Genomic DNA, 16,086 nt, shown 5'->3' with positions numbered 1-16,086 from the left:
AATTTAAGTTCTTCATCCTAAATTTTAAATATTATAAATCTTTTATTTTTATATTATTAGTAAAAATAAATTTTTTAAATAAGTACACCTATTAATTATCATTATAGTTTTATATCAATTTAAATCAAAATTCTAGAAACATTTACTTCTAAAATTTAATTAAACCTCAAAATGATACATGAACTTTAATTTGGTGTAATTATACATATGAAACTCTAATTGTGGTTCAAAAATATCGAATCATATTTGAACAATAATGACATAAAAATAAAATAAAATAAAATAAAATAAAAATATATTTCTAATTTTTCTATAACTTATTTATAAAATGGGAAGTAAATAGTGTTAAAATCATTTATTTTTTTATTGTAAACATCTTTCATATTGATTATCAACTGTGATCATAATTGTTTTTATATTACCTAGGGGAGTGTGTACAGCTTGGTTTCCTAGGGTATTGGCTAATGTGATGTTGCATATAAAAAGATGTTAGAGATTGGCCTACCTCATGCCTCTTTCTAAATTAAGAAATGATTAATTTAACATATGACTTTGTAGAGTCAAAACTAAGATAAATAAATTGCCCCACAATTTTAAGATCACAATAGATTTGGTCATTGAATCTAAACTTGAATCCTGGTTACATTGCAGCTAGCAACCACCGTCCCATAATACCAAATAAATAATTAGATTATGAATATTTATAAAATTTCGGTTTAAGTGTTTATAGTGTAGAATTATAAAAAGACAAAAGTGTCCTCTTAATAAAATAATTTATGGATTATTTGGGGATGGAACATTGATATAGATAATGCAAGTAGGAATAAAAGAACCTTAAAATAGGAGTGCTGAATCGGCCACATGCTCCTAACATTACATTAATTCATTAATTTTATTTATGTACGATTATCTTGATTTAATTCATGCACAAATAAGCCGTAAGAAAGAAGTCTTGAATTATGTTAAACTCTAATCAGATATACAAAAACAATGAAATTATAAAACAAGTTTGATGATGCAAAAGAGTTGTTTTCCAGCAAAATAGGAAAATGGTCTCTTCTCTTTATCCATTCAACGTAAAATTAAGTTGATATTCGCATTATATTTAAGTTATTCTGAAAGCATAAACTTGTGAGGTTTAATTAAACAAATATTTTCCCTCTATTCCGTAAAAATTTGTCCTTTACGCAATACTCTATATTCAACTTGTTAATTTTGTCAATGCTACGAAATTAAAATTAAAGATTATATCTTGGGTTCAGGAAAATTTTAATATGATTTGAATTTTGAATTCCTTGAATGCTGTTTTAATTGGCTAAATTAATTATGTTTTTAGATCAGGCCTAAATTAAGCTTATACCTATAATTACAATGCATAAATAATAATTTATTATAATTAGAATCAATTGAATAAATACTCGAAATATATATACATTCATACATGATGAGATTTAAGACGGAATAAATATGTAGACAACTCAAATATAATTTATGCATTATAGGAGTCAAACTTAAGACATCAAAATCTCGACGTGTTAGCCTTTACCAACACTATCAAAACTTCACCGGTAACTAATTAAAACTTGTTTTTGATACCATGCTTAAATTATTCGTGGCCCCCAAATTTTTAAAGTGGAGGATATTAAATTTAATGGTGTTTGAATTCCTATCTTCCAGGTTATTACAAACTACAACAATGCCAATTGAGTTAAATTAAATAGAGATGGTAAAATTTATTTGTTCATAATTTTTTCTTTTTTTGCTTATTTCACGATTTGGCATCTAAAATATATATTTTTTTGTATTTAACCTTTTTTTAGCTCACTTTGGTACATAAAAGTATTCTACCATTATAGTTTTTAGCCCAAAATTTGAGGTTTTTTTTTAAATCTGCTTATTAATTCGTGGCATGTATCTTTTGACTTTTCATTTCATAAAATACTTCTATTAGAATTTTTAATAAAAAATATATTTTAGAAAAGGATAAACTATCTAGTTGGTCACTCAACTTTTAAGGCGTTTTTATCTTGGTCATTTAAAATGAAATTCTTGCAGTTTGGTCATCCAATTTTTAAGGTGCTTTCATTTTAGTCATCCAAGCATTAAATCTCTAACGACGGTTAAATATATAAGCCACATCATGTTTACACTTTCAATTTGGTCACCTAAGAAATATTTCTTGAAGTATTGATTGGGGTAAAAAAATCAAATATTAAAGTAAAAAAGCAATAGAAACTAAAATAATGTACAAAAATTGTCAAATTGTACTTGTTTATCCCATTGCCGAAATTCTAAATTCAATTTTCTTTTAATATTGAAATTTCAAAATTCAAAACATCAAAATGAATTGAATAAATTGTTGAAATTTTTTTATCCATTGATAATGTCAACCAATTTGTTACTATAATATTTAAATTAATTAATTTATTCTCCTTTTAAAATTTTATTTATGTTTCCATATTATCCTTAACAAAATCAACTCAAGTAACTCATATTTAATAATTGTCTATGAAACTTAAATTTATTTTGATTATATAATTTTAGATCTTCAATGTTAAGCAAAAAGTAAACGAAAAATTATTTGCAAATAATTAAATTATTTGCTTGTTCTTTGTTTAGGTAAAGAAGTGACGAAAAAATTATGAGTTTAGTTTGGAATGGAGGATAAAATTAATTAATTTAATTAATTATGTAACACCCCTAACCCGTATCCGTCGTCAAAATAGGGCTTCGAAGCATTACTGAGTAATCGTAATCTAAATCATTCATTTCAAAACATTTCAATAATCATAATATAATTCATTATTAATATGCATAACGTCCCTTATTCAAGCCTTTGAGGCCTAAAGATCACTTTAGAAACAATTTGGGACTAAATTGGGAGCATTTGAAAATTTTGAGAAAAAGTTAGAAAAAATTCACTGTAAGGATCACACGCTCGTGTGTCTGGCCATGTGGACCTAAAATGTGCCTTAAACCACAAGTTTACCATTCCTACTTACTTGGGCATTAAGCAATTCAAAAACCATTCGTTTAATCTATTCAAAACACGATCAAACACACTCAAAACATGCCAAAACAATCATCTTAGGTGCCTAACCAATGTACCCTCATTGGTACCACATTTATATCATCAATGCAACATTCAAATCAAAATTATAAACTTGCCAAAATCCATCAATTTGACCTAGCTCATATTTACCTAAAACATCAACTTTAATTCACATACACATAACAAGTTTTGATTCAATTCAACATACCATATTATGGCTTCAAACAAAAACACATGTTTACATATATATATACCAAACCAACATAACACTTATAACTTCATTTACAATTCATCCACAAAATAATTATCAACTAGACATCCTAGGTACATGCCAACACAAAAGATCAACATCACCACATTTGAGATCGAGATCGTTGCTGGATGCTGAATTGGTGATCAAAAGTGAATAACCTAACCTGCGCACAGAAAACAAAACCGTACGCTAAGTAAAACTCAATGATATTTCTATAATCCGAACATTTAAAACATAACGATACATGAATGCTCAATTTAAATTACATAATCACATTTCTATCCAACAAGTAATTGTAAATTTATCTCCATGTCAATTTCATGTATAATAGCATATCATTTCATACTATACTCAAATTGCAAATGCTATCATCTTTTATTTGTTTAAAAAATATCCCAATTCACATCTCTTGCTATATAAATAGCTTTTCACATATCAATCAACATTGCATTTATACAATGGCACAATTCATTCCATGGTCAATTCATGAATACATATCTCATATATTTCATTTGATCACAACATGTTTCACTTTTCATGTTTCAATTCTCTATCTCATTTCCATTTCACATAACATGTCATTCCAATATCAATATAAAAATTTAATATTTAACTACCCCTATTAACACGACTTAGACTCGGACGGATACATGGATCCAACCAGCACACCAGTATGGCACTTAGTGCCTCATTGGATAAATCCGAAGTAACTGCGCCTAGCACTATATAAATTGACACTCAGTGTCTCATCAGTTAAATCGAAGTAAATTGACACCCAATGCCTCATCAACTCGAAGTCAAAGAAATCCTTGAACTCTTCCTACCCTATGGCATGCTATCTATATCCGACTTAGCTAGATATAGTTAATAGGGTTTAATTTCACATTTCAATTACAATCAATATTCAAATTTCACATTAGCACATATATTCATTTCAATTCAAATAATCAATACATTCATAATATATATACCAATTCAATCCATTTCAATCAATTATCAAAATGTCAAATACTCGCCTCAAAAACTTACCATATACATTAAATCAAATTACAACAATTAAAAACTAGATTCGAATTTATAGAGATACAAACTGTGGATTCTAAGCTATTCGATGTCGATTTTATCCTTCCCCTTTTTAGTCGAGGATTTCGGTACGACGTTAGCTACAGAATTCAAACAATTAAAATACACCAATACAACACAAATCAATTTCACATTGAATATTTCAATTTTCACTCAATAATTTCTTAAATTCCAATTTAATCCTTAAACCAAGACTAATTTTTATTCTTCACATTTAATCCTTAATTTTTACACTAATTTTAATTTAAGCTAAATTTAGTTCCCTATTTTCAATTAAACCCCTAAATTTAAATTTTTTTCACAATTTAGTCCCTAATACACAAAATTTGCAATTTGTTCTTCAATTTAATCCTTTTCCATTTCTAGTTTAAAAATCCATCAATTTAATCCCTAATGCTAAAACTATTCAACATTAAAAATATTTAAAATCTTAATAATTGCTAAAATTTCAACCTGAGTCGGGTAGTACTTAACATCGAAATTCTAAAAATATAAAAATTACAAAAAAAAAAACTAAATTGACTAACCAATTAAAGTTTGAAACTTAGAAATCCCTATAGCCGTGCGTTATCCTTCTCTTCTTTCTTTTCTTTCTCAAACTTTTGCATGTCTTTCTAATTCTTTTTCTTTATTCTTTCTTTTATTATTATTACTTTTATTATTATTATAATCTTTATACATGTTAATCCCAGTTTATAATTCATAATATATAACATGTATATATTAGCTATTATATATGTATAAATACCCCCATTAATGCCGTCCACTACTCAATATAAAGGTATAATTACCACTTTAACCCCTCAATTGATTTTTAATTTATAATTCAACTTTCACCCTATACGCGATTTAGTTCTTAAACTATAATAACTCTTAATTCATGCAAATTCATTTAACTGAAACCTAATTAACTACACAACTAACTTTATAAATATTTATTAAAAATATTTACGAGTCCGATTTACGGGAACAGAGCCCCGGGAATGCACTTTCCGACACCCCTAACTATAAGGTCATTACAAATTAAAAGAATTTTTCTTTACTTTTAGCTTAGCATGGAAGATTTAATATCATATAATCAATCAAAATTTGAGTTTCATTGACAACTATTAAAGACAATAATTTTCATAGATAATTTTTGAAAATAAATTCAAAACATCAAAATAAATTAAATAAATTATTGAAAATTTTTTATCCGTTGATTATTTTCGGCAATGGATAAACAAGTAGAATTTGATAACTTTTCTGTATTATTTTAGTTTCTACCACTTTTTCAGTTTAATCCACGATTTTTATTATCTCAATCAATACTTAAAAAAATATTTTTTTAGTGACTAAAATGAAAATACAAACATGATATGACATGTGCAATTAACCAACTGATAAAAATTTAACTCTTAAATAACTAAAATAAAAGCTAATTACAAACATTTTATTTTGAATGACAAAAAATTACTTCAACAACTAAATAGTTTATCTTTACAAAGTAAAGCATTATTATTAAAAAACCTACCCTAAACCCATCCCCTGCCGCTCCACACAAATCATTCATACAAGCCTTTGATCGTTCGACTTGCCTGGCACCATTGCACGCCGATCATCCCTCATGCATTCGCGTGTTCAATTACTATTATTAAATATAAGTTAAAATATGCTCCAACTAAATTTAGAATTTAGTGTTTTTAATTTTTAAAATTTTAAATTTAAATTCAATTATTAACATTATTAAATAATAATGTACCATTTTGAAATAAAAAAAATACTTACTTTATAGTCATGTAAAAAAAACGTCGATAATGAACTTGAATTTAACATAAGAATTTTAATGATATTAACAATAATACTTACATTTTTAAATTCAAAAAGTAGAATACTAACTTCCCGGAAATAAAAGTAAATAGATTACATTTTAAGAGTTAACATGTAGTGAACTTATCCAAAAGTGCCTAGCCAGTACTTAGAACCTTTTTTGTACCTAGCTGTTACCTAAACTTATATCCTATCACCTATTTTGGTACCTATGCACTAACCGGGGTTTAAAAAAGGTATGTTTGAAAAGTTGTATGTCTTTGTATTGCCTGTTGTCTCTAGCGAAAAATTTTGGTATAAAATTGATATGGGACCAATTGACCCCCCATCTTAAGGAAAATGCTTGGGAGACCAAAAAAGAACAAAGTAAAAGAAGAGAGAGAGAGAGAGGAGCGAGAGTAAACTGTCTAGAAAAGGGAGAAAGACAAAATGCCACAAATGTTACATGGTTGGACACAACGACAAAATGCCACAAATGTTTCATGGTTGGACACAACTCCAGAAGCTGTCAAACTTCATCTACGTTAGTGTTTTCATGACTAAAAATTCTAATGTAATTGTTAGCTAATTTGAGAACCCCTAATATGTGAATTTTGTAGAGTACACCTCCACCAGCTCCTGCTCAAACATCTGCATTCAAAGCATCTGCATCATCACCACTAGCTCCAACAACATCACTCTCATTTGTACCAAGACCAATAGTAGCATCTCGTTCAGTCCCAAATCATGCTACAATTACATCTTTTATGGTAATTGTCAAAACCTTTTTTTGAAATCGACTTTTTATTTTAAAAAACGAAAAATGGAGTCGTCACCGATCACTTTTAAGAGGCGTGATCCGATCATCTCGTAATTTGATCGTTTTAATAAGAGGTTTGATTTATTAAAATAATGTTTTTCAATCTACAAAAATCCAAAAAATGAGTTCGGGAGTCGGTTACGCACGAGGAAGGATTAGCACCCTCGTTACGCCCAAAATTGGTACCTAATTGATTATTTGATGTCTTTAGTGTCGGAAATTGGAAATTTGAAGAGATTTTAAAATACGATCCTTAATTAAGAAATTACTTAACTAAATTAATTTTCACGAAAAATGACTTATTTCAAGTTAATCGAGAAGAAATGATCATGTCCCGTAAGTTAGGACACAATGTCTTAAATTCTAGTAAACGAGAACAAACGCTAAAATCTTTTTTTTTTATATTTATCTTAAAATAGATATTCGACTATCTCGGTTTTAGAAGGAAGCCATATACCGTAAGCTAGGAACACGACTTTTCTAATTTCAAAATAATGAACATTTACCTTGGTTCAAAATTTTTCCTTTTTTATCCATCGCGCAAAAAAAGGAACGTAACACTTAAGGTGATATGCATTTAATTTATCCAGGCGTGATATACAAATAAATAAATGTTTAAACCTAATGTATGATATGATGATAACGAAATAATTTAAAATAACTATATAGGTAGAATGATAAATAATAAGTAAATGAAAGAATATTATAATAATCATCATCATTATAATAATAAAATTAATATTAATAATCATATCATGATAATAATAAATAAATGATGTAATTTAAGATAAATAAAAAATGGAATATGCATGATTAAAAGATAAATAAACATGACATGAAAATATCAAAAATAATAAGAAATAATAAGATAACGAGAATAAAAAATAATAATGATAATAAATAAAAAATTGCGCAAATAAAAGAGTATAAACAATCTAATTTTTAAGTATATATAAAAAGGAGTAATACATAAATATAAATAGATAATAATAAAATAATAACAAATAACAAATAAAACATAAATAAATGCTCGATGAAAAGAAGATAAAAAATAAAATAAAAAAACCAATATTAAATAAAAAATGAAGGCATAATAAATAAGCAAATACGTAAATAAATAAAATAATACATAAAATATATATAATCTATACAGGGTCGAAATTAAATAAGTAAGGATTAAATCGAAATTCAAATAAAATTAAGAGCCTAAATTGCAATAAAATAAATAATTGCATAAATATAAGAAAGACTAAATCAAAACTTAAGTGGAATTTTGGGGGCAAATCGGGATAAAATAAATGATAAAGGGGCTAAAATATAATAAAATAAATGAATAAATAAATAGAGGACTAAATCAAATTTAAATGAAATTTAGGGGACAAATTGTAAATAAAAAAACTAATAAAACAAAATAAAGGACCAAAATGAAATGCGCGAAAAGAAATAAAGACTAAATGAGAAAATATACCAAACCCTATTAAACGCACTGTTTCTTTGGCAAATTGGGGGACTAAATTGAAAACAAAATAAAATTAAATGGCGCAATCTAAAAGAAAAAAATAAAGGAATTAGGACCAGATTGAAAAACAATTAAAAAGCGGAAGGACTGGAGTGGCAATTAGACCCTCCCTTAAAAAACACGCGGATCCTAGGAAGATCCGGGTCGAGTCTTCGGGTTGGACCTAAAACGACACTTTACCCTTTTTTTTCTCTAAAATTTTTTTAGGTTGGCCATGGGAGCCGCCGTTGCTCTGCCGCGGCCACAGGTCGTCGGCGACGGTGGTGGCCGTCCCTGATGGCCGGAGTTCACGAAAAAGGCCCATTTTGGCCATTTTATTTCCCTCAACCCCGATCCAAGGCCAAAATAATCAAAAAACCCACCAAAATTTGAGAAAAATCAAAGGAACCTTTTGGCTCTCAATCTTCTTTCGTCGCAACTGTTCGGCTAATGCCTGAGGATCCGTCGGTCTTTCAAAACAGAGGGAGAAGACGGCAGCAACGATAAAGGTAAAAAAGGTTTCATTTTTATTTTATCATATATATTTTCGAAAATAAAAAATAAAAATATAAAAGAATCACCTTTCTTTTTTTTTGAGTCTTTCTGATTCTATTTCAAAAAAAATGCCCCCTTACAATCGATTTTTGTAGGCTCTTTTATAGTCGAATTACAACATTATTTTTTCTATTTTTCTACCTGCTCTTATTATTGTTCTTTGAGTTTTGATTCTTCTTTGCAAGTGGTGGTTGAGTCAATGGTGGCAGAGGCATTAACGGTGGCAGACCTCGGGGTGCGAGCATGCTAACGTGGCATGAGGAGCGACGCAAGGGGCACTAGGGTTTTTGTTTTTTTTTTTTCTAAAAACAGTTTAGGTTGTGGGCCACTGGACCATCAAAGTTTTTTTTTAATTTTTTTGGGCCATTTGGGTTTGTAAGTTTAGGCCTGATTTGACTTTTTTTTAAATGGATTTGGACTCTTATTATTAGTTGTTGCTAATAGTAATTAACAATAGCAACAATCAATAAGTCAATTAAAAAAAAAATCCAACAAGCAGGTACCCAACCTGTATAGGTGATAGTGGCTACCGAGTAAACAATGAATTATAACAGAATGCAGCTACTTGCATAATGTAAACAAGGTACCTAGCCAAATGAGTGATGACTATACCTGAGATTTTGTCAAACGTACTGTATCATGTGAGAATTTGCACTTCTCGCCCTGTGTGGAAAAATGATATTTGGGCCACTTAATACCATACCAACATAGAAAACATGTTTGAGAAAATTAGTTAAAGAAGTAGGAAGTATAACCTCATGACATCTTCCTTTCAGATAATGGCGACAATATGTTACAGTTTTTGGTTTCAGAACTGCCTGCAGTTTCAACCTTTTAACACCAAGCTGCCGGTTTTTCTCAGCTCTTTTCTTTCGTTTATTCTTCTGCAGAACAGAACCATAATAAGTGAATCATTTATACCTGTGAAGAGAATTGAGAGAATGTGTGGAAAACATGAAAGCTAATTGTTATGACTATAAAGTGCAGATTTGATGTTCCGAGAAATTAACTTGAACCATGAGTTGTAAAGTTAGCTAATAAGAATCCACTTAAAAGTTCAAAAATACGAAATAGCAAACTGAAGTACCTTTTTCTTTTCTTTCTTCTGTGCAGGAGTCAGACTTTTGCTTTTTCTTATTGCTGAGACCAACATCCTTGTGCAAAAGATAGGAGAAATCGTACTTGTCACATGTCAGAACTCTCAGACCAATTCTATTTTGACAACATGTAAATAACCTAGTTCATAGGCGCCCTCATTTACCTTCCAGATAAGATTTCTAGCAGACTGTTGAACTCATTACATGTCTTTTGGTGCACGAAAATGCAGTTGCTCATATGTGCATTCGTGAGAGCCAGGGATTTAAATAGCGGTCCGTTACCGAAATAGCGGCCGTTATATAGCGGTAACGGCACCGTCCGAAACCGTTACTGCCGAAACCCGCTATACCCGCAATACACAATAAGTAATGTAAAATTCACGACCGCGAAACCCGCAGTGACCGCAATAGCGTCCGTTATGTCCGCGACCGCGACAAACGCGACGCGACCGAAAACGCGACCGCGACCGCAATTTAAATCCCTGGTGAGAGCATATGTGTGAAAAGAAGAGGAAAGACAGAGAGGTGAACATAGTTTACTACCTGTTCTAGATCTTTAAAATTTGGCATACCTTTGATTTAGTTTCAATGACTCTATTTTTGTGTCCAATTTGCTTCTGAATCCTTCCACTACCTTCCTTTCTTTGCATCATTCCTAGTTCAGACACCATCTGACCTGTCTCACTTCCTTTAAATTCCCCGTGTGTAACTTTGTTTGCAATTGGAGCAACATTTGTATTAACGAAAGTAAACTCATCACTAACGGTGCTTTCTCCATTGCAATAAGGGTGTTTGTCATCAAAGGAGCCTCCAGAAATTAGCTTCTCCTCCACCTTTTTTCCTGATACCACAGTATCATCTAAGAGTATATCAATTGACTCATTCACAAGCAGACTCTCACCAAAAATGTCTCCTTCTTCAAGTTCTCCTTTTTCAATCACTGGACCAGGAGAACACATTCCCTCATTGGAGGGAAAATATTCTCCAATTCCATCTCTTCTTTGCTGAATTTCATTTTTCTCATGCACCAAGTTAGTCTTCAGCAATGAACTTTGGTCTTTGACTTTCTCACTCTATTTTGATACTTCAACTGCCAAACTCTTATCTGAAGAGATTCCAAAGGGGCGAATATTCTTTTGATTACCACCCTCAATGTCTACTTGTCCCAGATTCCATAACAACAGGTGGACAATCATTATGTTCATCTTGATTATTCAACAATATGCCCGGACAATTATCACCCTGATTCTGGCCCAATGTTGCGGCCGAGCAGTTACTAATCTTATGACAATCTTCATTGCCTTCCATGATATTTTCGAAACCAGCCATTAGCATTTGTTCCAGACCAATCTCTCCATCCTGAAAACCGTTGCCTTCCATGCTACTATTAACCATCAGATCATTATGATTAAATGAATCCTGACCATCGTCCATTCCCATTATCTGCTCAATTTCATCTATTACCATTTGTGTGTCATTCCCGGAAAACAGCACCTTCAGAACCTCCATTAGCCACCATATTTACAGGCTCCCTGACATCATCTCCACCTTGTTCACCTCGGTTACCACCATTATCTTCAACAAAAACAAAGAACCTAAACAACAAAGTCACTGAACCTAAATAGTGAAGGAATTTGTGTATTTACTTGGATTGAATTTATCTAAAAAAATAACGGAGTGAATGATGGATTCCAAAAATCAAATGAAAAGAAGTGCTAATTGCTTTATCAGCGTGGTAACAAAAACAAAATTACTTTAATTTCAACTCAGCCTCTTTTATTATTATTTTCTTAAAAAGGAGTAAAAGAAAAGAATTCAAATAAATACATTACCAGGTGTTTGTGGAAGAGGGGCCGGGCCTCGGGCAGAGTATTTTTGGCCCATACCGGCCCGAACATATTTACTAATTTTTTAATCCCAAATCAGGTTTTAGGTTTTCTGCTTTCTATTCCCAAATCTGTTTCTTATTTCCTAATGATAAAAAAAATCACTTTCTATTCCCAAATCAGTACCACCTCCACCTGCCCAACGCCGCTGCCGTCGCAGCCGTCTCCACTCCGGCTGCCGCTCTGTCACCCGCTTCCTCTGCCGCCGGCGCCTATCACCGTTGCGTCGTCCTGCTCGTTCTTCCATCAATACACTGTGGAGTGTCGTCGTTCCCGTCAAACTGCTGGTTCATCTGTCGCCGGCGTTCACCACTTTCGTCACCTTCTCCGCTCCAGCCTTCAGCCGTCGCCGTCCCGCTGTGCCGCCGTTCAACAGGTGTCTTCTAATTTCCTCCAAAAAAATCCCTAATGTCTTTCTATTTTCTAACGGGCTTCATTGTTTTTCTTTTTGAAAATCTGATTCCGATGCTTCGAGTTGTTTATTACCTGAGAATATGTGCGAAATAAGAGGGAAACCGTCCTAGGGTTTAGGGTTTTGATAAATTAACCCCCTCCCCATCACTTTCTCTATGCTATTCTCTGGCTTCTTGGGAAAATGTAATCTGAAGTTTATGCTTAGTAAAGTACTGCATTGGATCCAGATTATAATCTGTTATTGTTTAGTTCTTTCACGGGAGAAATACAATCGGTTGTTTTGTGAAATACAAACTATTTGTTAACTTTCAATTAAAAAAACGCTGGTTTAAGTATCAGAATAAATCCTAGAAGCCAGCTTTAATTATTAGTCTCTCATTTACTTTGGGAAGTAAATAATCTTTTTCTTCTTTTTTTCTTAAAAAGGAACAACAAAACCCAAAACCCTAGCAAAGCAGTGGTGTGTGTTGAACGGGTTATTGAATCATATCCGTAAGAAGCTAAGAGACTGTGTGAAAGAAGAAAAATGGTAGTGAGGATTCGATTGTCTAGGTTCGGATGTAAAAACAAGCCATTTTATAGGGTGATGGCTGCCAATAGCAGATCCCCAAGAGATGGGAAGCATCTCGAGGTCCTTGGTTACTACAATCCTTTGCCAGGTCTTCTTCCTCTTTCTCCGCTTATTAATCTTTGATCACCATTATTTTTTACCCCTGAGATCAAAGGATAGCTGATTTAATTAGTGAAACTGCTAATAATAAATTTCTATTTCATTTGTTTCTTTTGTACAGGCCAAGACGGAGGTAAACGAATGGGTCTTAACTTTGAAAGAGTCAAGTAAGCTTCAATCTTTCACTCTATTCTCAACTTCTCATCATATATATATTTTCCCGTGTGGAGATATTACCTTTTTGTTTTATCTCATTGTCGAGAATTAGAAGTATCTTTCATTGTGAATTACTAAATTTGTGAGGCATTGTGGTGGATTACAAACATCACGGATTCAGTTTCAAGATTGCTATAGTGTAGTGTTTTTCAAATTTTTGTTGAGTAGAAACAACATAGGGTTTATTTCTTTGGATGTCAGGCTCTGACCTTGATAGTTAAAGGATAAGAGGGAGCTTACTGATGTGATATCCTGTGAGAAGTATGACTATTTATAAAGAAATTATTTTGAATATATACATTATTGTTATAAAGTAGTAGAATGAAAGGATTAACGAGCTGTGAAGAAGAAATGCTTTCTGGTTGGAAATTGGCAGGAAGACCCCCTTTGCTCTTCCAGGCAATCAAGGTTGGCAGAATATGGGAATCAAATTATTATATTTAAAAAAAAAGATATGAACACTTATATTTGAATGCTATGTAATTACTAATCAGTGTGAATGGAAGCTTGCAGCTCTTATATTTGCTTCATTATTAATGCATTTTTATACCAAAGGAGTCCTTGAAGCTATAAGAACTATCTTGAGGAGTTGCTCAAAGGAGGATGCAATTCAGTTCAACTAGAGTTAACTCAATTTAACATGGAATTAGTTCATGGAATATTGAGATTTTACAAAGCAGAACAAGTTACAAGTCAACTTTTTTGTTTATATTAGGGGAGACAGTAGGTGCTTCCTGTAGGTCCTTGGATTCATGTAATTGAATGTTGTATCCCTTGCTTGCTCGAGATGTTAAAGTTTTGTAGAAAAGAGAAAAATCCTACAGTAGTACTAACTTTTTGTATTGTTCTGGAGAATGTGATGAATTACTTTTAGTGCATAAGCTTAGCAACTTCTGTAGCCTTGTTCTACTAATTGGCAGTGAAACCACCTAATATAATAGAATTTAATTTTTTGTGCTCTGCAATCAGTAAAAATTTATAATGTCATTTTTTTTACAGGTATTGGTTATCAGTTGGGGCACAGCCTTCAGAGCCGGTCCAACGCATCCTTTTCAGGGCTGGAGTATTGCCTCCGCCACCCATGGTGGCAATGGGACTTAAGGGTGGACCGCGTGACATGCGTCCTGTTGATCCTATGACAGGTCGTGTTTTAAATGAAGAGAAACCAGTTGCTGGCAACCAAGAAAAAAGTGGCAATGATGAGGCTGTTGATGAGTCAAACTCTGCATGAAAAATTTATATGATCCCCAGGAGTCCTCACTCTGCAGTATAAGTTGGGGAAAATGAAAAGGTGGATCATATTGGATGATTGTAAGTTTTTGTCTGAAAAATAACATTTGCCATTTGCAGAAACTGCCAGCTTATTTCCAGTGGCCTGGCCCTGCGTACAAGATGTGTTCAATTAAATGTGATCCAATGACAAACTACTTTGGATTTTGAATTAACTTTACAATACTAAACCAAACATGTTGAAATTATTGCTAGGTTTCTTGTTTTCTCTATATTAGTCCTGCAGATTAAGGTGCTTGCTGCTCGAGTAGTATAATTGCTTATTAATTATTGGGTGTATCAGCATGCTTCATATCAAATAATAATGAGATATTTACCGCCCAAATGTTTGGTTTTAAACACTTACACCTTTTGTTTAAAATTTGTGTTTGATATGAAATACATACATGTGTGTGCATGTACAGGAAGAAAAATGAAATTTTTTATTCATTGTTTACTATTTTGTTTGAATACAAAGCTTAATTGTGTTTTTAGAAGTCTTGTACCTAGTATATGAAAGCAAACTCAGAAATTGTAGCATATCTTTTTATGAAAACTCAATACCGTTTTTCCTTTCGAGGAAGGAATAAGATATTATTCAAATTACGAGATATCTGGGTTTTTATCAATTTTTTTCCTAATAATAATAGTTTAGCCACGTTTGATAATCTTCGTCAGAGTTTACATCTGTCAATAATATTATATATGGAGAGAAGTGATTAAGATGAGGTAAAACTAATTAATTTTACACTTTCTTTATTTAGGTTATTTTTAAAGGAACAACAAAACTCAAAACCTAAGCAAAGTGGTGCATGCTGAACTGGTTATCGAATCATATCAGTAAAAAGCTAAGAGAATGTGTGAAAGAAGAAAAATGGGAATGAAGATTCGATTGTCTAGGTTCGGATGTGAAAACAAGCTATTTTATAGGGTGATGGCTGCCAATAGCAGATCCCCGAGAGATGGGAAGCATCTCGAGGTCCTTGGTTACTACAATCCTCTGTCAGGTCTTCTTCCTCTTTATCCGCTTGTTAATCTTTGATCATCATTATTTTTTACCCCTGAAATCAAAGGATAACTGATTGAATTAGCGAAATTACTAATAATTTTCTACTTCATCTGTTTCTTTTGTACATGCCAAGACGGAGGTAAACGAATGGGTCTTAACTTTGAAAGAGTCAAGTAAGCTTCAATTTTTCACTCTATTCTCAACTTCTCATCATATATATATATTTTCCCATGTGGAGATATTACCTTTTTGTTTTAACTCATTGTCGAGAATTAGAAGTATCTTTCATTGTGAATTACTAAATTTGTGAGGTATTGTGGTGGATTACAAACATCACGGGTTCAGTTTCAAGATTGCTATAGTGTAGTGTTTTTCAAATTTTTTTCGAGTAGAAACAACATAGGGTTTATTTCTTTGGATGTCTGGCTCTGACCTTGATAGTTAAAGGATAAGAGGGAGCTTACTGATGTGAAGAA

The 16,086-nt window shown here is 31.8% G+C and overlaps 1 protein-coding gene across 1 annotated transcript; it reads left to right on the top strand.

Moving 5' to 3' along the window:
• The first annotated feature begins 11,989 nt into the window (after nucleotides 1-11,989).
• On the top strand, nucleotides 11,990-14,810 carry LOC107913886 (30S ribosomal protein S16-2, chloroplastic/mitochondrial). Its single transcript, XM_016842556.2, has 4 exons — nucleotides 11,990-12,408; nucleotides 12,873-13,105; nucleotides 13,238-13,283; nucleotides 14,332-14,810. The coding sequence occupies exons 2-4, from the start codon at nucleotides 12,973-12,975 to the stop codon at nucleotides 14,561-14,563; spliced, it is 411 nt and encodes a 136-aa protein (XP_016698045.1). The 5' UTR covers nucleotides 11,990-12,408; nucleotides 12,873-12,972; the 3' UTR covers nucleotides 14,564-14,810.
• The last annotated feature ends 1,276 nt before the right edge of the window (nucleotides 14,811-16,086 follow it).

The sequence above is a fragment of the Gossypium hirsutum genome, chromosome D10, assembly GCF_007990345.1.
Source record: "Gossypium hirsutum isolate 1008001.06 chromosome D10, Gossypium_hirsutum_v2.1, whole genome shotgun sequence".
NCBI classification, from domain to species: domain Eukaryota; kingdom Viridiplantae; phylum Streptophyta; class Magnoliopsida; order Malvales; family Malvaceae; genus Gossypium; species Gossypium hirsutum.
The sequence above is the reverse complement of the archived record's forward strand: the minus strand, read 5'-3'. Positions and strand labels throughout refer to the sequence as shown.